This window comes from Vanellus vanellus, assembly GCF_965231255.1.
Source record: "Vanellus vanellus genome assembly, chromosome: 6".
NCBI lineage: Eukaryota > Metazoa > Chordata > Aves > Charadriiformes > Charadriidae > Vanellus > Vanellus vanellus.
The window spans coordinates 47,284,194-47,309,243 of record NC_138911.1 but is presented as its reverse complement, the minus strand read 5'-3'; the positions used below and the strand labels follow the sequence as shown (position 1 = coordinate 47,309,243).

The window sequence follows — 25,050 nt, the reverse complement described above, 5'->3', positions numbered from 1 at the left end:
AGCGCTCTCTTAATATGAGCCTGCTGCGCAGCAATCCCTGCCTGTCTGACTTGTTACTTACGGTCCACTCTTCCTTTTGACTCATTGAATTTTTTCATATAGTCCTTTGCTTCATTCAGTCAGCTGAGTAAGGCTGTTTGCTCTTCCAGCTCACAGGAATAGTATCCTCGAGACCTAAAAGGAAACTTAGAACTGGAATTTGCTGTTCTGAGTTTATGTGGCTCCTCTGTTTTGCAACTGCGTAGTCCAGAGGCACAAGCTGCCACCACTTGTGTACACAGGCGTCTCATTTGTCACATGGAGCCATATCAGAGCTGCCTGCAGGTGTGACTCCAGGAACTCTGTGGGATGTGCTTGGTGCTGCCTGTGGCACCAGCTGTGCCCTGGGATGGCACCTCCATGCTGGACTTGTCTCCATGGACCTCCTGGAATCTTCTGTCACTGCAGCTCCAATGTGAGCATGGCCTTCCCTGAGCCCTGTGCTGTGCCAGGAAGGGACAGATGCCCCTCAAACACCAGGTTATGCTGGCCCCACGCTAAGGGCAGGGTGGGTCCTGGCAACACGATGAGGTCCCATGTGCAGGGGAGCACTGCAGCCACTGTGTGAGATTGCCCAGTCCTGCACAAGTTAACCGTTGGGTCCCTTAGTAGTTTTTCTTCCTGTATTTCCTAAACCAAAACTGAAACCACTGCACTGTAAGGGTTTGTTGCTAGTTGGGTTTAAGGACTGATAAAGTAACCAGTCTGCAGGTACCTACATGTGGAAAGGGTTTGGGCTCTAATTGAACAGATAACATGACAGTGAGACTCAGTGCCTGGCAGGTGAAGCAGCTTATCCTCTCTAGAAGTAAGGCAGTAGCAGATGAAACTCCTCCATACACGGATGAGTGGGGAGCAGTGTGCTGCCCCACACATGCCCTGCGAGTGTAGACTGGTGGACCATCTGCACCCCGTGGCACAAACTGGTCAGTATAATTCAACCTGTTCTGTTCAAAGGCAGAGGAGGCAGGAGGAAAATGCCAACAGGGGGAAAAAATCCTACAAAAAACATTCTACAGTGTGTGGTCCCCTAGTACACTTCTCTCTTACTTGTTCACTTGTTCTCTTTTTTCATTATATTTGTTCATTTCTTCATAGATAACTTCAACTCTGCAAAAGCCCTCCCTTCCTTATCCAGGAAAAGCTCAGCAGCAAGAGGGGTCTCTGTGCCTCTTCACCACCAGCACTCCTAACCGCACCTACACTGAAGCAAGTCCACTTGCACAAACACCCAAATGCTGAACAGGGGTGTTTGCTGATTTGATCACTAGGTCCTTCTTAGCAACACCAGTCTACCCCATGCTCCTGTCCCGCAACAGGAGAGAGGGGACATGGCCCATCCCATCTTAGCTGACAGCTCTTTCTCACTGCATACCGAAACGAAATGAAGAAAGAATGCTTTTCGGGCAAGTCCATACCTGCTTTAGTGGCAGTCAAGATATGGGAGCGGCTGCAGAGAGCAAGAAATGAAACAAGGTCTCACACAGCTCTAACCCCACATAGACCCATACCCGGCCTGCGCTTGTTACCCGAGCCTGTGTTACCCCTCATTACCAAAAACCCTCTTGTCCAAAGGTGACCCAGGGATATGAAGTATACTTGGCTCCTACTGCTGCCTACAAATAGGCTGAAAACAGGCTGTGAATCTCTCCCAAGTTTTCTTGAGGGAAGAAAAATCACTGTCTTTCACAGAAGCTAATTCAGTTTTGTTAGGAACTCCACATTCATATTGAATTTGTAATGAGATCCATGATGGGGGCGCCAAGATGTGACTATAATACAGAAAAATAACCATCAATACTGCCAAATCAGAAAAAAAACCCTGATGAGACCATTCTCTCAAATTCATCTGCCTAAACCTGTTAACTTTACATTGTGCTAACTGAGATTTGTTCTGATTGTTTCAAGTTAAATTCTAGGAAACATCACAGCCCTTCCCTCTCTACGCTGGAGAAATCAAAGGTCATACTCTTCCATCTCTTCAGTATGTGATTAACCATGTTAGGTTGTTTCCTTTCTACCAATTAACACTCCTGCAACTTGGAAACCTCTGGATGCCTTTCCCTTCCCACTCCCTCACCAAGACACATAATAGAATTGTTGTATAATAGAAAGTGCACAAATACATGTGCTTTGTGGTTTGCATAGCACCTTTCCTCTGATGTTGTCTGTGTGATGTTTGGTAAACCAAACTTTACTAAGGTCGGTAATACCTACCCCTGAACTAAACAGTGTTTAGTTTACCCCATCTTTGAATGAAGCACGTATTTCCAAACCCTGTCAGAAAATACTCAAATTCATACCCAAATACACGATGATTTGTAAACAGTGCCGCAGGCAGAGTTAACAGACTGGCAACTACAGCTGTCAGAAATACTAGCTCAGCAAGGCAGCCAAGCATACGCCTATCTTTAAGCCCAATTTTAAATCCTATTGACTTAAGCTCTGCCTGCAGCTTGTCTGCAGGGTTTCCTATCAGGTCCTTCGTTACACAGGTGGATTTGAGCCAAGATACACCTCTCCCAAGTCGATCCTAGGCAGGAAAGGGCATTACAGTAATTAAGTGTGACCTCCTAAAAAAACCCAGAGCGTTTCACCCAGGGCTTCTCCATGGGTTACTTTATCTTTCACGCAGCCCATCACGACACAGCCCGAGGCCTGCGCGCCCTGAGGCAACCCCGCCGGCTCTCGGCAGGAACCGCTTCGCTCATCAGCTCCCTCGATTCGGAGCAGGCGAGGGGCTCCCCGGCTGCCTCCTCCCACCCCGGCCCTCCTCCACTGGGGTGTCGCCCGAGACGGGCTTTCGTCGCCGCCGCTGACAGAAGCAGCACCACCCTGCGCACCCCGCGGCACTGCCCCTTTCGCCACAGAGAAAGCGCTTAGGGACGCGCCGGGCCCTCCCCGGGCGGGGCAGCCCCTCACGGCCGGTGCCCCTGCACCCAGCCTGCCCGCTTCGCCCGCGCAGTGCAGCCACATCACACCCTGCCCCGCGAGCCCGCCCCGGCGCCCGCCCATTAGCTGTCGCCTCAGCCACCACCCTGATACTCCCTCCTGTCATTGGACGGTACCCCGCTGTTCGTTCGTACCCCTCCCTCCATCTCGCGTCGTGATTGGCTAGCTCATCTCCTTCTCTTCGTTCCCGGTTCCCTCTCTGCCAAGTGATTGGACAACTTTTACCATCTGGCACCACCTACCTCCGAACTTTCTGCTTTGCGATTGGACAAGCCTCTTCCTGCACCTCGCTCCCCTCCCATCTGATTGGAATGTAGGGCTCTCATTGGGCCTTGTCCCCTGAGGCTCCGCCCCCTCTCCGTGGCCTCTGCCGCCAGTATCGCACGCGCGCTGATGCGTCGGTCGTCCCCGCGCGTGACGTCTCCGCCGGCGATTGGGGGGAAGCGGCGAGTCGCGCTTCCGGTGCGGCGCGGCCGGGCGGGGGCGGCGGAGCAGCGGGCGCAGCGCAGCGAGGGGAGCCGGACCGGCAGGATGGAGCGGCCCGAGGGGGCTCCGGCGGCGCTGGGTGTCCAGCCCCGCGCCAACGGCTGCAGCGGCGCGGCCCACGGCGGCCTCCGCAACGGCTACGTGCGCGGCCTGCCCGCGCCCGACACCCAGGTGTGCACGGCGGGAGCCCTCCACTCCCCGGGCGGGGCCGGCAGGGGGCCGAGGGTGGGGGGATGGTCGCCGGTCTCGAGGGCTGCGGTGGCGGGCAGGGCTGTCCCCGGTGCTCTCTTCCAGGCGAGCACTGCTGCCTCGTCCCTCGGTGCGTGCCGCCGGTGCCCCCGCCGCTGGGATGCGCTGAGGAGGCGGGGGAGCCTGCAGCCGCCCCTCAGGCCTTGGCCCGTGGGCTCCGGGGAGCCCCCGGCTCCCGCAGTGTGGGGGCTTGTGTGGGGGCTCCTCCCCCGGCCCTCGCCCCTCGCCTGGGGAGGGAGGGCAGCGCCTCGGTGACGGGCCTGCCCTGGGGGGCCGCGCTTGGGGGGTGTTCGTCAGCCAGGCTGGGAACTTTCAGTGGAACTTTAAGGCCCCCAAGGCATTGCTGTAGCCTTACTGCAAGGCTGTTGTTAGCAGCAGAGGTTTAAACTTAAACCTCGCTATAACATAATAGGGCTGTGCTTTAGAAGAAAAGACTTTAGCAGTTTTTCACCGCTGTTTTGTTGTTACAGGTGTGATGCATAGGGCTACCGGTACAAGTAGCCTTGAGTAGGAACTTCCTCTGCAGAAGAGTTAAAGGTTGATGCAGCACTTCCCATCTTGCTGTATTAACACCCTGTGATGCGAGTGTGTATTTCTGCTCTCAGACTTCTGGTTGTTTCTCTGCAAAATGCTAAACTTTTGTGTTATTGTGTGAGGTACTCAATGGTTCTTGTGAAGGCAATCCCAGCAGTATGGAATAGGTTGTGTTTCCTTGGACACCTAAAGCTGCTTGAAGAAAACCTTCCTCCATTGGCATCCCTCCTGTTGCTCCTTGTTTTCACTCCTGTGCTGCTCCTTCTGTTTTTCCAAGTGTAGGCTTGTGCTGTCACTGCATGGATCAGATTGAGAACTGATGCGGGATAGAAATAAACTTTTTTTTCCCTGAGGTAACTTTAACCCAGGATACTTGCTGTATTTTTTCCACTGGATGAATGCTCATAGCCTTACCCTGGCACTTGAGAGGAGATAGCACAGTATTGGGAGTGAACAAATGGAGGAGGGTACAATACATTCGTTTAGCAGCAGTGTCAGCTTGTACTTGTTTGGGGAGCTGTGGCACTGGCAGTCTTGCCTTGCGAATAGCAAACACTGCCGGCTGTAAAACTGTAGGTGTAAATCTTTGCACTAAGACTAAACGTGGTGGTGGTGAGTGTTCTTCCCTAAGTGTGTGTTTGTTTGTTTTTTTTTCCCCCTCTGTGCTTTTACAAGAAGGTCTGAATACAGTTATGTTCTTTAGAAGAACAGAAAAGTGGGGTAAGGAAGCTTTTTCCTCAGGGCTTTGTTCAGCTCTGTATCTGGAAAACATGGGAGATGCAGCATGTGAATGGAAAAACTGTCAATGTCAAACTGAGGAAACTTAAAAACTTTGCTGTTTTATGAGACATTCTATTCAGTTAGTATCTTGCATGTGATACTATGCTCAAATATGTCTTGAAAGCCTGAGGCCTTTTAGATAACTATTTCTAAAGGGGGCAAGGCTTATTGGAGAAGTGGCCATGAGAAATGTTAGCAAAAAGCCCAAGTATAGTGTCAGAGGATGTAAGAGGATGTAAAAAGAGTATAAGTTGTATATCTTTCTGGCAGCTGTTTGCTGGTCAAGCAGAGATTTATAATTAGGAGTCTTGCATTCTTTTCTCTATAATTTTACGTGGCCCAGATTGCTAACTTTCGAAATGAGGATCTAAATGTTAGAACGTAACTGGAAGAAGTGACTGTTTAGGGGTACTAGCCATGTACAGCTTTGTTAAATAGCATCAGTGATGGGAGCTTAGAGCTGCCAAAGATATGGTTGCTGATGTATCACAGATTTGGCTACTTGATTGGCCTTTTGGCTTTTGAATTTTGGTTGTTAGGCCTTTACACAGGAGAAGGGAAACATGTTAATGCTTACCGTGTTGAATATGTTTGTCTGTGTATGTATATATCTATACTGTGTACATACCTCATACAACACTTGAGAATCTGCAAGTGAAGAGATCTGTGGAATGCAAAGTAATCAAGTACCAAAAAGGAGGCAACTTACATGCGAGAGTAGACTTCCTAATTACTAGAAAACAAAAACCAAAACAAACCAGAAAAGTTTCGGGGGGGAAGGTGCTTTTTCAAGAAAGCCTATGACGGGGACTTTGAGAAAAGTAAGAGACAAGAAGAGATCTAGATAAAATGAATATTGATGGGAAGAGGAGGGGGAAGGAAAGCCATCGGTATAAAGAAGTGTGGCAGTCACTAGTGATTTTTCTGGAAAAGCCTGGAGCCTCTGAGCGGGGATCTTAGAGACAGGGTAGTAAATCACTGTGCCTTCCTGTAGGGCTTGATAGTGCAGGAAAGCTTTACCCATTTTTAAGGATGTGAAAAAAGGAGTCTGCCCCTACCTAGGACATCTCTGCTGTGGTTACCTGAGTAAGTTTTGGGGTTTTTTGGTTTGTTTGATTTTGTTGTTTTGTTTGTTTTTTTGTACCCTAAAAAAGGGTTTAAATGCAAGGGTATTATCCTTATGATACAGATTTCAGGCTTTCCTTACAACTCTCTACACAGAGAGAGACTTGTATTTAATGTAGCATGGGCTCTTTACTGTTATTCCAGCATGAGCAGAAGAGGGTGAAATTATTCACCTTGATTTTTAAATAGGTTGTATTACTTTGTCTCCTGCTGAGATCTGAACTGCTAATACTTCCCCTTGGTAAAAGGAGAGGGGAACTTGCTGTCTACCAAGACTGTGCAGTAACTGGCTACCTTCGAGATTAATGAAATATTATCAGTGGCTAGGAAAGTAATCATTTGAAGTTAGGGTTTCAGCTTATTAAAAAAATAATTCTGTGAATGCAACAATCTTGCTATAAGCACCTTAATTAAAAGAGGCTGAAGAACCACCTAGCAATTAAAAATTGTGGGATATTGGAGGAAAGTAACTTGTTTTTAACTGTGTGCAGTTATGGGAATGCATGGTTAGAAAAAATAGTAATCTATGGATGGATTCAAAACTGATTTAATGCTTCAGTGTAATACTGCACTATGTAAGATGAAAGCCTGACATCTCAAAGGGTATTGTCATGATGTGAGGAAGTGAACACAGCCAGGAGAAAGAAAGCAAATCTAAATACAAGAACAGTGAAGTTACCTCTTCAAGTTGTGTATGATTCTGCTTTTTATGTCCTTCTGGTCTGTTGGAGAGAGTGTTAAGTGAGTTCAGTAGAAAAATGGTATTTAGGATCTATCAAGACTCTTGTGGGAATAATAAAGAGTGCAGAGAAAATTGCTTTTTCTTTCTGCAGTGCAATTTTAAACTGGAATGTGTTTCTTCTTTGGAGTGTTTTGCTCTGAAGCAAATGGCTAATGGTTTTCTAATACTGCATCTGAAGAAATTTTTTTGCTTAAAATAGGGAGATTGGGACATATATAACTGGACGAAGTGCCCTTATTTTCGATGATAACTTATTGGAATCTACATATTTTTGTGAATGCATTTTTAATGTGGGTTTTCGGACTCCTTAATTGAGCTTCTCACCATAGAATAGTTCTGTTATGCTTCTAGAAGTTGAAGAAAAAATAATCTCAAACCAAAAAAATAATTGGAATATAGGATTTAGATATGAAGTTCTTAATTTCTGTTTTACACAGTATCTCCAAGTCAGTTAGACAGGTGCTGGAACAATATAAACAAATTATAGTTTCCCTGATGTTTCCTGCTCTTCAAATGCCATACTATAGCAATCTCCAGATAGGTCTCACACTACTTCCTCAGATAGACAAGGAATAGTTTGGTTGAAGAGTGTGGGAGGACTGTGGGATTTGCATTCTTTTAGAACTGTTACAAGTCCTGAATTCTTACAGCTTAAAATGGACAGCGTAGATTGTTTTAGTGTTTGTTTTTTTTTTTTTTTTCCTGAAAGCTTTGGTATGTATATGCTAAGAACAACTTGTGTGGTCCTGTGATTTGTGTTTGGTTTTTTTAGACAGAGAAGTCATACTGCTTGTAGGCTCATCTTGTGAGATGCTTCAGAATGCAGCGGAATGATGGCTTAATCTTGATTTTATAGATGCCTTTTCTGGAATTCAGGTTAGTGTAACTTCTTTGGGAGAGCATGCTGAGGAAAATGAGTGCAAGAAATACGGGAAGTTTTTCTTGTTACAGTGAGTTAATGGTAGCAGTGACATGAATAAACCCTTCTTTCAGATGAAGATAAAGACGTTAAATAACTGCCTTATCCATTGGTATTAAAAAGAATTTGAGTACAGAATTGTGGAGCTGTTTTCACATCTGCACGTAAATTTAAAATGCAAGTATTTCTTATAAAGAAGAAAAAAGGTCCTAAAGAACTAAATCTTACTAATTTATTCACAAGGAAGTGATCATTTCCCCTTATTGTGTATTTGTGAGACTGCATCTTCAGTACTGTGTGCAGTTTTGAGCTCTCCAGAAAGATGCTGACACAGCCATGTGAATCTGTGAGTCCAGTGGAGGCCCCCCAAGAAGGGGAAGAGGCTGGAACACATGAGGTATGAGGAGAGGCTGAGAGAGCTGGGTTTGCTCAACCTCAGAGGAGAAGGCTCAACTAGCTGTCTGGAAGATATAAAGAATGTGGAGCCAGAGTCTTGGAAGCATCAATGGGATGAGAGACAACAGATGTAATTTGGAAGAATGGGAAATTTTGATTACATATAAGGAAAATAATTTTTCCATGAGGGTGGTAAAATACTGGAAGAAGTTGCTCAGAGAGGTTGTGGAGTCTCTATCCTTGGAGTTGTTCAAGACTAGATTGGATGTGTCCCTCGGCAATCTGCTGTAATTAGACCTGCTTTGAGCTGGAGGTTGGACACGATGACCACTGGAGGTCCCTTCCAACCTTTGTTATTCCATGGTCACAGAGATTAAACTCATGGATTGCAGGAGAGTTTGCCCAGGTTTAGACATCAGCATTTAATCCTTGAAGCCCTGTAAAAATGTGTGCCTTAAGGCTTGTAGCGTGTACTTGGAGGCTTGCATCAGACCCGAGGAAAGAAATTATTACTTTCTGCCTCTTGCTTGGCTTTTTGATTGACTAACATAAAACTGAAGTGAGTAGAAAATTGGCTGACCTACAAAAGACTGTGATCTCCTTCAGCTGTTTTAATTAACAAAACCGTTCCTGAAAAAGCTTACCTGTGCATGAGAATACTTTTCTAATACCAAATTTAATTATAAAATACTATTAGCCTTGTGGAAGGAATAGCTACGCAACATTTTATCTGGCTAAATGAGTATTTGAGGCCCTCATATTAAACTAGTAGATGTAGTGCCGGTGTTGTACTTGTTGAGAATTTGTGTTATCTGTACTGGTATGAAAACAAACACCCGCGGTAGCTGTTGATGTGTCTGGCTTCTCTTAGATTTGAATATGTCCTACTGAGAAGTTAGTCTGGATAAAGTGTTAAAATGTGTCAATTATATTTGGACTGCCATTTCAAATTTAGATGGTGATAAGCCTTGAATGCTGTAATAAATTGTTATAAATGTATGCAAGTTCATTTTTTGTTATTGTAACTACTTGAGCGATGTGTCATGTTGTATTTTCCTGTCTTAATTGTACAGCAGAAATGTTGTTTTCCTAAATGTCATGCTTTCAATTTGTTGCAGAAAAAGCTTTATCTTAATTATCTATTGACTTCAGTTTCTCTGGGAGGAACATAAAATGTTGGCCCAGCTTCAACGAGGTTACCAATTTTTTTGCCTTCATTAAGGAATCAGTCCTAGAAAAAGAACCTTTTTAAATTGAAAAGTATAGTCTTGAAGGATACTTATAGTTGAGAAAGCAGGAGCTGAAAAGTTTAGGAAGTAATGGAGTTTAATGTCTGTAAAAATAAGGAGACAGAATTCTAAAGTACATTCGGAATGCTTTCAGAGATATCTGAGAGCTTAGAGACGGCTTGTTAGTGAGCTGCTGCAGATCTGTGCTGTCTTTGGAAATCTCTTTATTGTAAAACACATTTAGTAATTAAGCATACAGTTAAGGAATTCTGTGTCAAAATACTGTACAACTAAAATCTACTGAAAGTACTAGATGAAGTAACATTAGGTTTAAGGTAATTTAAGGTAAACTGTCAGAAAAAAGTGTATTTTCAGTGGGATTCAAATTGTCAGCCCTATGTAGCAAGCAAAAATGCCAAACTTTAATGCATCATTCACTTGCTAGAAGGGAAAAAAAAAAACCCAAACAACACTTAAACATTATGAAGATTTATACTGTTTGTGTAAATGTGGCAAGTGCATCTTAACAAAGGAATGCCAACTTTGTTGGGAGTAACTAGTTGCAAATCAAAATATTTTATAATACCTGCCAACAAGAACAAATATTTAATTAGGAATACACTGAAGTGTTTAAAAGTCTGTTTTGTAAAACAAGTTTCTCTCCTGTAATTTTTTTTTTCTTTTTTTTTTTTTAAGCTTAAAATGTGATTCAAATCAGTTTATTCTAATTTTGGTAGCAAGTACTTGGTCTTTTTACCCATGCAACAGTCTGAGATCTGAAGTCTAGTAACAAAGCAGTGCAAGAAAAAGGGCTGGAGGTGACAGTAAAATTACAACAGAATACAGCTTAGATCAGCTGCCTATGTGGAATTCTCACTTACTGCTGTAGTTTCTGTAGTGCTGATTCCCTTCATCCTTTATAATAAACGTGACTGCTTTTGAGAGTGGAGGCACGTTCTAGAGGGGAGGTGCATCCCATATCTCTCCATTTTATTCCCTGTAGTTGGCAGGAAACTGACAAAAAAGCAAGCAACTCATGGAAATGGTCTTCCACTTTGTTTCTTAAAAAAAAAAAAAAGCTGCAAAGCTGTTCGTATGTGTGGTGTGTGGCAACGAGAAGCTACCGAATTTTAATAAGAATTTAGCAAAGTTGTGTTCCAGCATAAATAACCCTTTTGAAGTGTTTACATAAAGTATGCCAGGTTCATCTGAGTTTGTTCTTCCTGGCAGCATTAAATGAAACAGCCTTTTTAATGCAGAGTGTTAGGGTTTTCCTGGGGTAGGAGCATAACCGGTTGTTGTGTACTTCGCTCTTACTGTGTGCTATATTTGTAGCATCTTCTCTCCTGCCATGCAAGGAGTGTGCCCATATTCCTGTGATAAATCCTGTGTGTTATCTGCAGTAGAGTCTGCAAATGTGTTTAAGCGTGGCTTTTGTCTTCTTATAAAACTTCTCCTTCTCTAACGCTTTTGAAAGTTAAGTGTGGTACCCTTCAGTTGGAGAGTTTGGCTTCTTGTGCGCTCCTTTGCATCTACCAATTCCTACCATGCTGACTTTGTTTAGGATGAGTTCTTGTCCAAGTTGTCTGCTGACACAGGTATAGCAAATATACCGAAATGCCTTTTTCCTATTGGTTTTGAGAATTAAGTTTTTAATGAAAAGAAAGTCAGGTTCAGAATAATGCCAGTCTCATGCGTGACCTATTTTGGGTGCTGGCAGTGAAAGCATAATCAACGCTAAAATCTGTATATGTCTGCTGGTTTCATTTTACCTTTGTAAATCCATGACAGGGTGAGCTATGGTCTCAGGATCTTCTCTGAAGGTCCTACTGTCCAAATTTAGAAAAGGGAAAATGGTGAAGGGTACTAGTAAAAGCAATTTCACTGCTAACTGCTGTTGATGAATTGCAATTTTTTGATGCTCTGACAAAGGAGTTATCTTTACATCTGGTAGGATCGTGGAGATTGTAATCATGCCTTGTAAGCATGCAATGGGATGTATTCTAGTGTGACTTTATGCCCAGTGGGTGGCTTAAATGAGAACTATTTCCTTGTAGATTGTTATTCTCTCCCCAGTGCTGGATGACCTGTAATCATGCTAAGGTAACTGCAAAAGGAGTATTATGCGAGATGTTTTCCATATATGTTGTTAAAGAATTTTAATAACTTAGGATAGGCAGAAATGCCTCTTCTGCCTGTGGAGCTGGTGTCTTGTTCTGATGATACCTGACCTTAATGCACTGAAAGATCTGATGCTATCTGGAGGCCAACATGGTCTTTAAAGCATAACTTAATGCAGTAGTTGGGTAAGAACATCAGGTTGGCTGTGCTTGTGCTGCATGTGCGTACAGCCATAATCCCATCCTTCACCTGTACGAGACATGCTGTCACACTACTTATGATTATTATAACTGGCAGGATGAACTAAATCTAAGTCAATTTTGTAATGTAACATCTTGTGAATTGGAACTGTTTGTTACCAGGCTGGGGAGATGATTATAATCAGACTCCCTGATGTGTTCTGCGTAGACCAGTGCAGTCCTTTACTAGCTGTAGCTGTATGATGCTGGTGCTCAGTAACTGTTATACTAGTTTTATGCGATTTGTTTCCCCAGGAGCTTGGCCCAACACAGGCATCACCTGTGGCTGATTCAGAATGCCATCTCTTTGCTTCCTTCTGTAACCAGCTGGTTGGTGCTCTCTGATTTTTTTTCTCCTGCAGTTGAGTTTCTTAATGTGGTGGTGCTCTTCCGCATATATGTGGTCTGGGCAGTATGGAAGAGCGAGATGTAGGTGAGCATACACCTACTTTTCTGAACCACATATTTCGGTGAACTCTGACTTTTCTTTGTAGTCTCCACTTAGATATGCAGTATGTTCTAGTTCAAAGGTCATGGCTCACTTTATCACAAGACTTGCTGGAACCATAAAAGTCTTGATCTTGCACACTTTTTTTTTTTTTTTTTTTTCCCCCCTCGGAAAAGGAAATGAATCACTAAGCTGTTCCCACCTTCCTTATTGGTCCCTGGAACTGAACTTGCTGCTGTTTGGCAGCAGGCTTGGAGTTAGCAGCATATAAGCCTTCATTTGAAGGCTAATGTGCAGATTCATAAGGCATTCTTGGAAAAACGAATAGGCTTGTATCTAAAATACGGCTATGAATGTCTCTTCTATAGGCGATTCTTGAGTATATTTATAGTCATGCTTCATGAAAAGTGTGTGGAATTGTATTCAGAGTATTTCTTAATGTTTCATTCAGACAGCATAGCATAGAAGCTTCTCACCTTATGTTGTAGCTGAAAAATGAGAATATAAGGATGTATAAGCACATTGGTAGAACAACAATGGGAGGTGAAATTGATTGGAGTATGTGTAGAATCAATACAGGTATTCCCAAAAGGGCCTTTCTCAGTGAAATGTTGTTTTTAACCATGTGGAATAACTTGTTTAGTTTCAGCATTTGTCATGAGCAGAGGCGAAAAAAATTCATATGCTTTTATTCTGATTAAAATTGTGTATGGGTTTGTGTTTGTTGGTTGGGGTTTTTTTCAGTAGCTTTTTTTTGGTATTAGGTAACCTCAGATCCATATCTTTAGGATGTAGCCTTTCATCTCTTCCAGATTAACTTCCAGTTACCTGGGAAAGACATTAAAATCTTTGATGTGATCTCTATTAGATGCTAGGTAATTTGCAAAGTAGTCACTATCAGTTTTCTGACTGCTTGTCCAGAAATCAGCTACCAGTAGAAAGCCACAGGTAGCAGGTATGTCATGTCAGACAGCCTGTCTGTCAGCGTGACTACACAAAATTCAACTTTTATTCATCAAGCTGTGAAATTGTAGTAATTGGACCTTTAGTGTATGATCTTTCTCAGATCTGGATGCAATAAAACTCTGGTTTCATGGATTGCAGTCATAGTGAATACAGTTACGCAATCTTGAGAGTAATAGAGAAGAGAAAGCTTTCATGTTTTTTTGTCTCCAGCGTCGGTTCACCAAGTCTGTTGATTGTCCTGGTGCTGCTGCCCGTCCTCTCTCCCGAACAGCTGCTGGCTCTTCTTTGCTGAGATCCATCAAATGAGTTTGTGAAGAGGTGTTGTAAAGACTATCAGGGTCTAATAATTAACCTTCTGCAAGCCATGATGTTTCCAACCTGGATCAGTTCGGTGTTGGAAGGATGCTGTGCTGAAAATCCAATTAGCCTTAGTTGTGCAAGCCAGAGGGTGATGCAGATGGTTCTGAGTGGGAGTGAGTGGGGCAGGGGCAGTTCCTTCAGCTGACGCTCTTCCTGAAGAAAACAGTATATGAATCTGTGGCCTTTGCTAAAGCTTTATCTTGCCGTGTTCAGTGCTGAATTTTCCTACACCCCTTCCAAAGCGCGGTAATTTTCTAACTTAAGCCGCCACTGTACGCAGTATGTTTTTAAAACTACTTCAATATTAAACCTGGCCTCAAAGTGCTGCAAGCTAGTTATCTGCATCTGGGGTAAGTGCTGCTGCTGAAGGAGAAGTTCCTACTGTGTCTTTGCTGTTTTATTCCCTGCAACTACGGTGACCAAATTGACCAATTGTTCTGGCTGTAACTTTGTTTTGCTCTGTAGCTATCTGGATGTCTGTGTTGGCAAAAGGGAAGAGGTAGAAATTGGGTATCAGGAGGGAGGTGGTGCTGAAGTTTATATTCAGTGTCTGCAAAGCTATAGGATAATTGTATGCTAAGAGCAGACAATTGCTTCTGAAAAATTACTTTCAAGATCTTGATGCCAGCCTGAGACATATGGACTTGCTCCGGCAGTTGAGGTGAGCAGGTGTCACTTTCTAAATACTGCAGTGTCCGGTGGGGCTGGGAAGCATGTGTGCTCTTACTGATTCATCAGCTGTTACAGAGGTTAGCACTACTCTGCCTTCGTTTCCCATATGACAGTATGAGTGCCACAGGTGAACAACTGGGTTTATTCTGTCTGCTGGCCCCCACCCCTCATTAATTATTTGCTGTTGTCCTTTTTTTTCGTGTATTTAGGATCAACCTCGTTTCTAGGTGTTGATATTTCTTTGTTTAGAATATTTAGAAAAAAATTCTCATAATATCTGGCTATAAACTGCAATTTGAATACAGTCCAGAGAAATTTGAGCAACATCTTAGATACATCCTTGTCCTAACCCTCTTTTCAGTGTGGTGGTGTTATTAATACAGGCATTTATTGAAATGCATTGTCTTGGCTTCCTTCTTGTCTTCTAGCTGCTCCCGTGCACATCTGGCAACATTCTCCATAACATATTTGGATACCAGAGAGTTAGAGTTGTATGCCAATCTTAATCTGTTTAGATTGCCTAATAGGTTGTAATTTTCCTAAACCTTGTAGTACTGCCAAAAATAAATCTATTCTGCAAGGAGTAAGACTTGTCACCTTTGATGCTACAGATAGGGGATTTATGTCTTTCACACATAGCTATTCCATTATAGGGTACCTATTCTATAGTTTTTAGGAATACAGATAGCAATTTGCATTTAATGGCTGGGTTTCTATGTTTTGATACACTGAGTTTTGAGATCTGATCTTTAACTTAATTCTTTGACCAAGTAGTCTAGTTAAAACCGTGATGTTTTCCCCCCCGGTGTTGTGTTGAGTGAGCCCTTGCCTTGTAGCTGTGAAGTTTTTCTGTAATAGTCACAAATACTATGGATTACAGTAATTGCACTTGAGATGGACGTGCACATGTATTAACTAGTCAAGCTCTTATCCTCAGGAGAGGGCATGTAAGTAGCAAGACAACTTTTAGTGTGGATTTTATGCAGAAAGCCTTGCTTTGTTCCGTGTGGTGACATATATGTGATGTTGAGACTGTGTATACAATGACTTTGTCTGTAGTGTCATGTCCACCTCATGGATGAGTACAGTGTTTACGTCAGCATTTTTAGGCTAACGGCCGTGGAGACACATAGATTATGCTTGTTTTGTTACAGTAGTATAGGCTTCCAAAGTTGAGTCTGTTTTGATATTTTCCAGTTACTGTTTTGATTCTCATAATCCTGAGAATACATTGTTCAGTTTAATAAAACTATTCATTTCTATTTTTGTTTTTCCCTGTGTTGAGCCTGGGAAGCCTCACTGTGCTGTTATTTGTGCCTACCTAGTTCTTGGTGAAGAGGGAAGCATTGCTTACATCCAGGCCAACCAAAATGAAAACCTGCCTTCCCTCTTCACCTGATGTTAGATTAAACTGTGCTGAATTCGTAACTGTGACTTTGGTTATATCAACAGCTTCGCAACCTCGTATATGGAGACTGACAGTATTTGTCAGTAATGGCTGAACCTAGCTGGAAGTACTTCAAGCTGGGCAGGGGGAATGCAGAGTTTATAGCTGATCAGAGGGCCAGGGACTACTCTGAAATTCCTATCTGTCATTTCTTGAATCAATATCTCACAATTGCCTCTTTAAATTCTCACTATAGATAAATCATATTGTGCACAATGGAGGATTATACAAAAGGCCTTTCAACGAAGCTTTTGAAGAAACGCCAATGCTGGTTGCTGTGCTGACCTACGTAGGCTATGGTGTTCTCACTCTCTTTGGATATCTGCGAGATTTCATGCGGCAGTGGAAGATTGAGAAGTGTCAAAATGCAACAGAAAGAGAAGAACAAAAGGTAACCACTGGGAAATAATGGTCAGTGGGAAATGATGTGGCTGAGGCTATAGCCTGAGCATTTCTTTAGGGAGCAATTTTCAAAGTTTTCTGCTGTTTTCTTTGTCTTCTGAATGCCCCAAATATTATGCTAGTATTGCTGTGTCATTAAATAAAATAATGTTTCTTTTAGTTGGGATTTGGTTGGGGTTTTTTTGCAGAGCAGTTCCCTCATACGCTTGACTGCAAAGCAGCATCAACAGTTATATCAACATGCTGAGAGATGCTGCAGAAACAAGGGTTTGGGGGAGAGAGACAGCATATGCCAGCATCAGCAGCTAAAGAAATGCTTATCAAAGGATCTGGTTTGAATTTGACAGCAGTGGGAGGCTTTCTGATGCAGCTCTAGTGGCTGCGTTTTGATTTGGAAGTGTGCTATTAACTCTTCAGAGTAAGCGGTTGCAAAGAAAAGCTTGTGGATGAAAACCAGAGCATAAGCCGGATGACTTTAAATTCATCTGGTCCGGAACACTAGCAGATTAGCTAGTGAGTAATCTGAGGTACTGAATCTTGACTTACTCATAGCCATTAAAAAGAATTAATTCATAGTAAGACCTATTCACAAAAACTTCTGCTACCAGGTGAAAAGCCTTGCCTGCTTCAGCAGTTAGTATGAAATAGCTAATCCTGATTTTGAGTAGTTGGAAAATATTTTTAGAGGCCTTTATTCCCCATGGGAATTAATTACTGTTAAGAAAGCTACTGTTTAAACTTGCAATTTGCAAGCTATTTCCTCCTAACTCTTAGTGTGAGCCCTCTTAGCACAGTGAGAATACCAGTGAGCTTTGCTCCAAAGGTGGAGTGAATCGGCTTACTCTTGCTGATGGGGGTTCTGTTTCTCTCAACTGCCTGGGGAGCCAGTCTGGTTTATAAAACATTAAGGGAGTTTGTTTTCCAGTTGCTGTTTTCTGATTCTCTGTGCAGACATAGACAGTTGGCTAGTGAAAAATAGGACGGGCTGGAAGGATATCTCACTAACGCAAACAAATAATCAAGGATGGGAGAGGAGAAGAAAAAGAAGGAAGGCTGCTTTTGGAGGCCTTTTTTGGAGGGAGCACTGGAGTAAAGTGCATGTCATTTTACAGTAGATTAGCTAAGATGCAGTAGACTAACCAGTGTCTAAAATTACTTCACAGTAGCTTCTTTCTGTGAGCATTGTGAGGTGGAATTAAGCTGATTCATAGTAAGGCACTTAATTCCAAAACAGAAACATTCTCTTAGGAGTTTAATGAGGAATAGGTATTTCATATTAATTAAAAGCACAGGAGTTTAAATTTACACTATTTCCACAACTGACTTCTGGAACCTGGAAGTAAAAATCTTGGATCCCTTTTAACAGTTACAATATCCAAATAAGGATTGCTGGCTAAATCTCAACTTGAAATTCAATGTGTTCATTTATGGTGTTTGAGCTACTCTGGTTTATGTCACCTGAGTACGTGACACCCTTGTATTTTAGAATTTGATACAGAAGAGAACAGTTAAAAAGTTGCAGAAATCTACCAGGTCATTAGAATTAAGGTTTAAATATTGGTCTGTACTCATGGTACTTGAGGATTACAAAGGGGTAGCTGAAGTGTCAGTGCAGTTACTCTATACTGTAGTTGTTATATTTCTGTTGCAAAGGTCTTGAGAAATGCTTGTATTACCAGTATGTAAGGTGCAAGAGTGCTTGCAGTAGTCCTTTTTTGTGGGAGCAGCCATGACTCTTACATGAGAGCATACAAAAGGAAGACCTCGGGCAGTAGGTCTAATTTGGGAATGCGTTATTGATGTTAGGCTTTCAGTAAAGATTGCCACAGAGGAAGTTGAAGGACAGAGTTTGTTAGCAACTGATTATCCTAGTTCTAAAAGAAATTTAGCCTTGAAATTTTTTATAAATTAACTTAGTATTGCATCTTACCCTGAAAGACATTTGCTTAACAAGTACCTCCCAGACGGATGACTTGAAACCCTTTGAGTTTGTGTGTTGGTCACGGCTTGCAGGGAAGAGATGTGTGTATTCTGGTTTGGTTTTGTACATAGGATGTCTGTGGATGGAGCTAGTAAGAAGTGCCAGTGAATATTGCGCAATAATGAAAAAATAGGAAATCCTGTTTAAAAAATGATTTAGTGTTGAAGAAATCTCAGCCTAGTGTACTTCCCCAAATCACGTTTCTAGTGCTTGGGCTGGAATAGCTGTTTTCAATATCAGGCAAATAGAAAAGTGATCATGTGAGGTCTAGAACATACAGTACTTATCCTCACACTCCGCTGCTTTAAGCTTTGTTTGCCTGCAAATGAATTGATGAGAGCACGTTGCAGTATCTAGTGTGGGAGCCAGGTTTTATTTTGGTGTGTGGGGGTGGGTGCTCAGTGACTTGTTTTGAAACAGTTTCTCTTTATTTTAAAATATTTGAATCTCTCAAGCTGCTGGTTGACAGCCCAATCATCTTTTGGGATGGGAATGCAGATATTAGTGAGCAGAAAAGGCTTGAAACTTTTTTTTTTTGATTAATACATGCAAATCACAGGAGCCCTGGGGTAGTCTCTGGCAGACTTGTGACCTCTGTGTGGAAAGTAATGTTTTTATTATTTAAGTTCTTAAAGAGGCAGCTAGGTGATTATTATTTTCTTCAGTGTCAAGCAAAACAGTTAGCTTTAGCTTTTTGAAATAATTCATAATTAATATTAATTAATTAAGTTCATAATTGCTTAGGTGAAAAGCTCAAAGCAAAGGCAGAGGGGGTAGCTGTGTAGCTGAACAGGGTGTGATGACTTGCTTTGAGCAAAACAAAATTGCATAGTGTGAGGAAGTATTTCATAAGGGCCTGAATGAATTTCTGAAAGTCTTGGAGTTGGAAGTATGTGGGTCTTCTGTGGTGTGTTTCTGATGGTGATCACAATTAAAAGCATAACGTAAACTTAGGTCCAAAATGTGGTATTGAAAACAAACGAAAAAAGCCACCTTCAGTTTCTGTGCATTTTGGAGAGCAGTATTGTTCAGTAGAGCAAATCCTTCCATAAATCATCACTTAATATTGTAATCTTAGTCTGTGCATCAGAACTAGAAGCTGAAAGTGACCAAACTAATTTAAGGAGCAGGCTTTCAAACAGGTCTTATATTGGGACTGTCTCTGAGAGTGGGTACATTCCATGGAATTTATTAGAGCCTTGCTTTGAAATTAATGATTCCAGGAAAACCTAGTATTCACTCACTGTTGGAAAACAAAAGGATGCAAAGGGACAGGCTTCGCTAGTACTGATTTCCAGGAAATCGCCTGATGTGTTTTGGCTTTGTTCAAAATACATCCAACTGGGCTTTTCCTGTGTGTAGCACATCCTCTCTGAAGCATTATCAGTCTGTTTTAGGCATGGGTAAGTGGCAAGATTAACAATTCTCAATTATCCTGGAATCAGTTTATGCATACCCAATTTAATATAATGTCTGGTCATACAATGTATTTAAATCTGCAAAGTGCTTGTAGGATTTTATAGGCAGGATGAAAACCACTTTTACCTTTCTTCTGGTCTGATATGCCTGTTGATTACCTTTTCGTGTTTTGTGTATGGGAGCAACTGTGCAAATGGGTACGGTAACTCTCTAACATACCTCTTCATGCTCAGTACCTTGCCTAGTTAGAATATGTTTCTAGTATCTGGGGTTTTCAAACATGTCTTCACAGGAATCCAGCTGTAGGAGTATCTCGGGGCGGTAAACTGGATTCTTTTGCTCAATGTTGTCTTAGCATCTGTATAGCTCATCAGAGGCCTCCTGATGGTATAAAGGCTACCCACAGTTATTGCTCCACTTCTTGACTCATATAGCAGTGAGATAGAACTAGTCTTTCTGCTTCCTTTTAGAAGCCTGAAATTTGTTGCAATTGTCTACTTGATTTCCATTCAGACTCAGTTTTGTATTATCAGGGAATGCATTATGTGAATTGCAGATAAGCCTGGCTGGTGCTTATGGCACCATTTGTTAGCTTAGGTGCAATGCTGTGAAAACTTGGCTCTAAAAGCAGCATAATCACTACATTTGCATGTCACTGTGCCCCAAGCTAATGGTTACAAAGCTCTCATTATGACCTTCACTTGTTGTAGTATTAATTTACAGCATGATGAAATCTTGGATTCCCAAATGACCTATGCTAAGGTGCTGCATCCCAAGGAAGAATTTTATTTTTCCCTTGTTTCAGTCTTTCTTGAGATTTCTATGCCTTTCAGGCTTCTGGGACACCACTAGTACTTTGGTTTCTTTATCAGGCATCACCTTACTAATAAGAGATGTGTCCTAGGCTTAAATCAACAGAAATGGAGCTGTTCAGGATTTCTTAGCTCTGTGTTCATATGAATTCAAATGAAAGAACATGCTGCTTTTGTACTGTCCTTCAGAAACGGTATAACCTTTGCAGTTGTTTCACTGCGCTTACTCTGAAGACTGCTCAAAGAATCAGTTCACTCCTAGAATATTTTTTTCTCCAGATGAAGCTGCTCCATCTCGGGCTGATATTCTTGGAGTCTGTTATGGCTAGAAAGAGTGTTGGATCTGAAATAGGATGAGAACTTGATGGAAAAATAACAATAAGCTCTGAAGGCCATTTAAAGGTGACAGTGATTGCTTCCAGCAGTAAGACACTGTTGCAGCACAGCAGGGTGGCTGCATGTGGCAAAAATTTGAAATAGTATGGATTGATAGATTTTGTCCCCCCTGCCTCCCCAAATGTTTTTTTCTTGGTTCAAAGATTGAAACATTTAATTTCCATGACGAATTCAAGTGGGTTTTTTGGCGTATCGTCTTCTCCACTCTTCATCTGAAATGTTATGCTACAGAAAGGTTGGGGGGCGGGGACACGACACACACCAAACAAACAAAAAAAAACAACCCCCAAACCAACCAGGCAAACCATCTGGTCTTGCAAGCCAGCTCAAAAGAGGACTGTCAAACTCCAAAAGTCAGTACCAGTTTATAAAGCACGCTATCCCTACCATTTCTCTTTTTTGTGTTCAGATGCATGAGTCATGAGAACCTCTTGGTGGGGTTAGGAATACTGAGGAAATAGACAATCCAGTTTTGGTTTATGCCAAAATAACACTTCCTGCCTATCCTATTTCAAGGAAATTTCTCGTAAGAGATAGCTGTGGGTGGTTTATTGGAAGGGGCAAGCGGGGGGACAACAAAGGGCCTGGCATTAAGCTGATGCCTCTCTTAGAGCCCTTTGCTGTAATCTTACAGTTTGAGACCCACGAAATCTAAGTCTAGTGTCACATATTAGACCTTAATTCCCTTACCCATAACTTGTTCCTTGAATTCTTGTTGACTTTTAAGACACCTTTTTTCTTATCTTCATCCATTTGGTTTGGAGAAGTTCTCTACTTCACAGTTCAATCACGTTAAACTTAGTCAAACTGTTGACTTGTAAAGTCATAGTTGTGTTATTAACTCTTGGTGGTGTCAACCTGTTGTGGGTGACTGTCTTTATCTCACCAGTTGAGCTTGTTACTCTTCCTGCTTTGTCAGCTTGAGTTTCAAAATAAAACATGCTTTATCTGATCAGTTATCTGAGGTGAGATTGGACCGTATCAGCCCATGCATACCTGCTTGAGTTGGTATCATGACTCATTTCCAGCCTCCCCTCCTTGCCAAGAATCTGGGCTAAAATCTCAATTGTTTCCTGGGTCACATAGTTAGTGTGCTTGAATAAATACTGCAAAGCTGAATTTTCATGCGAAGATGGTAGAGAGGAGTTGAAAATGCTTGAAAGGATCTCAGTAGATTATTAGTCATAACAAGTACAAGTCCCTCAAGTACTGATCTTCTAACGTGCCTGAGTTTCTTTTTGATCTCTTCACTTCCCCACCCCTCTACAAATGATGTAGCAGAAGATTTCAGATACTCGTAGATAATTATTTTGAATGTGTCATGAATTGGGATCTTCTCAGTATATTGCTGCAAGTACTCTCATGCACATCACCACTTTGTAGTAGGTTACAGTAGCTATGTGACTTTTCATTGATGAAGGAAGTTCTCGAATGCATTTGTCAATACCAAGATGTTTTTCTCCATAGTAAAAGTGGACAGTTTGTTAGCGATTCAGCCTTCAAACCCACTTTCTGTCTGGAACAACATGAGACACTGAAGTCAAGGAAGGACAGAGCTATGTAGCTACTCCAGAAAACTAATAATTTTCTACGGGATTACAACTTTGTATTAGCTGACATACTATCTCTGTTAACCTCTCTTGGCAAAGGGCCTTCAGAGAGGACCTGGCACATATGAAATAATGCAAAACTTATACTTAAGTAGAGGAACATGGAAGACATAATTGCTCTTCCATGCGTCTTAGCTCATAGAAATCTTGTTCCCCCTGTCTGTCTTTGCTGAGAAAGGACATACTTGTGATCCTCTGGAGGAGTGATCACTGGCTAAATTTGGTTTGTTTTTCCATAGTTCAAGTGATGAAAATTAATATCTTTGTGCCATTTTGGCATGCCAGTATGCACAGGCAAATCAAAAGTGGTCTTAGGTACAACTATGACTGCTTAGAGGTTGGCAATTTTGGGCTCCATCTTTCCTGTGCAGCTTCTGATAGGAGGAGGCAAAGGGGTGGACCTAGATGGTTCCTTTATTCCTAAAGGAAAGGTCAAAGTTGTTAAATCATTAAAATAGGAAGGTATTACAATTCCTGCAGTCAGGTATTGTAAGTAAAACCTTGTCAGTGCCTGTTTGTTTGAGAAGTTATTAAAAAGCTGGCATGAAGGCTCCCAGTTTTGATTCAGTGGTACAAATGTCAGGCACTGTAATAATTTGGTCAGACAGATACTCTGTCTTGCTTATCCTGTCACCAAAAATAAAACACCTCTCACCACGTTTATTTCTCTTGTGAAAAACAGGAAGAAATGCTATGCTGGCTATTACCTTTGTCCTAAATTCTACTTTTTCCTTTTGTAGATTATTAAAAAGGCTTTTTTTTTTTTTTTTTTAACAGTAGCAAATGAATGATGCATTCTTTTCACTACTGAATGTCAAACTTCCTTTTAATTGAATAGTAATAAGGAAATCTCATGACTTTGGAGCATTTTAAATAGGCCAGAAAAAAAATGTTCTGGAGTGCTGTGATGTCCTTGCTGTGACAGTTAGTTTGACATTCTTGTGTGTTATCCATTCAAGACAGTCACTCACTCTTTTCCTGAAAAATGTTGGAAGGGAAGCTAGAATTCAGGAAATGCTCATGCAAAGAAATCCTGTGGGACTTAAGTGCTGATAAGATGTGCAGAAGAGTGGTGCCATAATGCAGTTTACTAGGTTGGATACAGAAAAAAAAGTGTGGAAAGTTCTAACAGTAACCTCTATAATAATGCTAGTGCTGCTATATTAAATGCATTTCTTATGTACAGAATAAACTATGGCAGAGTACCTCAGTTTTCATATTTTTTGTGTATTCAGTAGAGCAGTGCATACAGTTTGGTGCCAAAAAGCAATTGCATGTTCCCTTGCTCTGCTTAACTCAGAAGGTTGAATACAAATCTTTTGCAAAGATTATATGCCCATGCATTTCATGAAAGGGGTTACTGTATGTTCGAGAGAGATGCTCTCCTCAACTACCCAGCAAGAGCTGGAAAGAGCCAAGATATTTCAAGTCCCATTTGAGTTCAGACAAGACTTCATGGTATCATGGAGCTCCCAGTCCAGTTTCTGTGTTGCTTTCAGCACTCCCTTCCTACACGTTAGAATTGTTTGAGGCTTTCTAACCTGAAGCGTGACCTCATGCCATGATTGTTTTTTTCTAGTTGTGGTTGATGGCTTTTAGATTAAGCTACTTAAGTTATATACAAATTGGCACCTACTGTTGAGGAAATCTTGGGGGCATGGTAGATTTGCAGGTTGAAAAAGTTTGGAAATCACATCTAGCAGATTGATTTTGCACTAGCAGATGGATCTCTTCAGTTTTGTTGCTCTCACACCTTCAAATAATTTTGCACTGGCATGGATTTCCAGGATTAAAAACACTGGGTGAAATTGGTTTCAGGGTTTGTGATGAAGAACTCCTAACTTTTTCTTGAGTTTTATTGATTTTTTTTTTTTTTTTCATTTATAAATTACACTTGAATGCCAGAAACAACTTATTCTTCTTATTCTTAGCTTGCTGTGGTACATATTTTCCTTTTACTTTGAGTGCTTTTGATGTGTTTCAGGACTTTGTCCCATTGTACCAGGACTTTGAAAATTTCTACAACAGAAACCTCTATATGCGCATTCGGGACAGCTGGAACCGTCCAATCTGCAGTGTGCCAGGGGCTAAAGTGGACATGATGGAGAGAGTTTCCCATGACTATAATTGGACGTTCACGTGAGTCAAAGTTGAAGAAAAGGCTTCCATCAAGTATCTTTAAGTAGAGGGTCTATAAGAGCAAGTTGCAGGCTGTGAAGTTAAAGGAGCAGTGAATCACATTTGTTTTGAGCTTTTCAGCAGCTTGAATCAATGAATTTTGCTCTTTTGAAACACATCTGGCCACCAAGGTGATTATTTGTGTATGATCTTTTGGCTACTTACTCAGGCTCCTGACTGTGTTAAGATTTTATGGGCATGCACCTATAATAAAATTAATACTTTTGTGTGTGATGACCAGAACTTGGAGTAGATATTTTGGATTGTGCTGCTACTTGTGACTTTGTGTTGATTTAGAATCGGTCCTGACACTTGAAGTAAATGTTGCCGCCTGAAGCTGAATTTAACACGATTGTTTTGAGTCAGAACTGAAGTAGTCTGTAGAAATGACATCAGAAATGCAAGGACAAGGATTTTTACAAATTGGAAATGACATATCACAAGTTTGATGTGAAGAGGTTTGCAGCACAGTACTCAGTGAAACTAGTCATGTCTCTCCTTGGCTTTCAAGGGCAAAATAATTAAAAGGTTTTTTTTCCGCTAAACTT

At 41.7% G+C, this 25,050-nt stretch overlaps 1 protein-coding gene across 1 annotated transcript in view; it reads left to right on the top strand.

The window, feature by feature from the left end:
• Positions 1-3,522: 3,522 nt before the first annotated feature.
• The window catches only part of SPTLC2 (serine palmitoyltransferase long chain base subunit 2), a gene marked incomplete at its 5' end in the record, with an annotated part of 75,980 nt that continues 54,452 nt past the window's right edge, over positions 3,523-25,050 (top strand). Inside the window, 3 exons of the mRNA XM_082485517.1 lie at positions 3,523-3,648; positions 15,901-16,095; positions 24,309-24,463. Of these exons, the coding sequence (XP_082341643.1) occupies positions 3,523-3,648; positions 15,901-16,095; positions 24,309-24,463 (476 nt within the window). The remainder of the gene's footprint in view (positions 3,649-15,900; positions 16,096-24,308; positions 24,464-25,050) is intronic.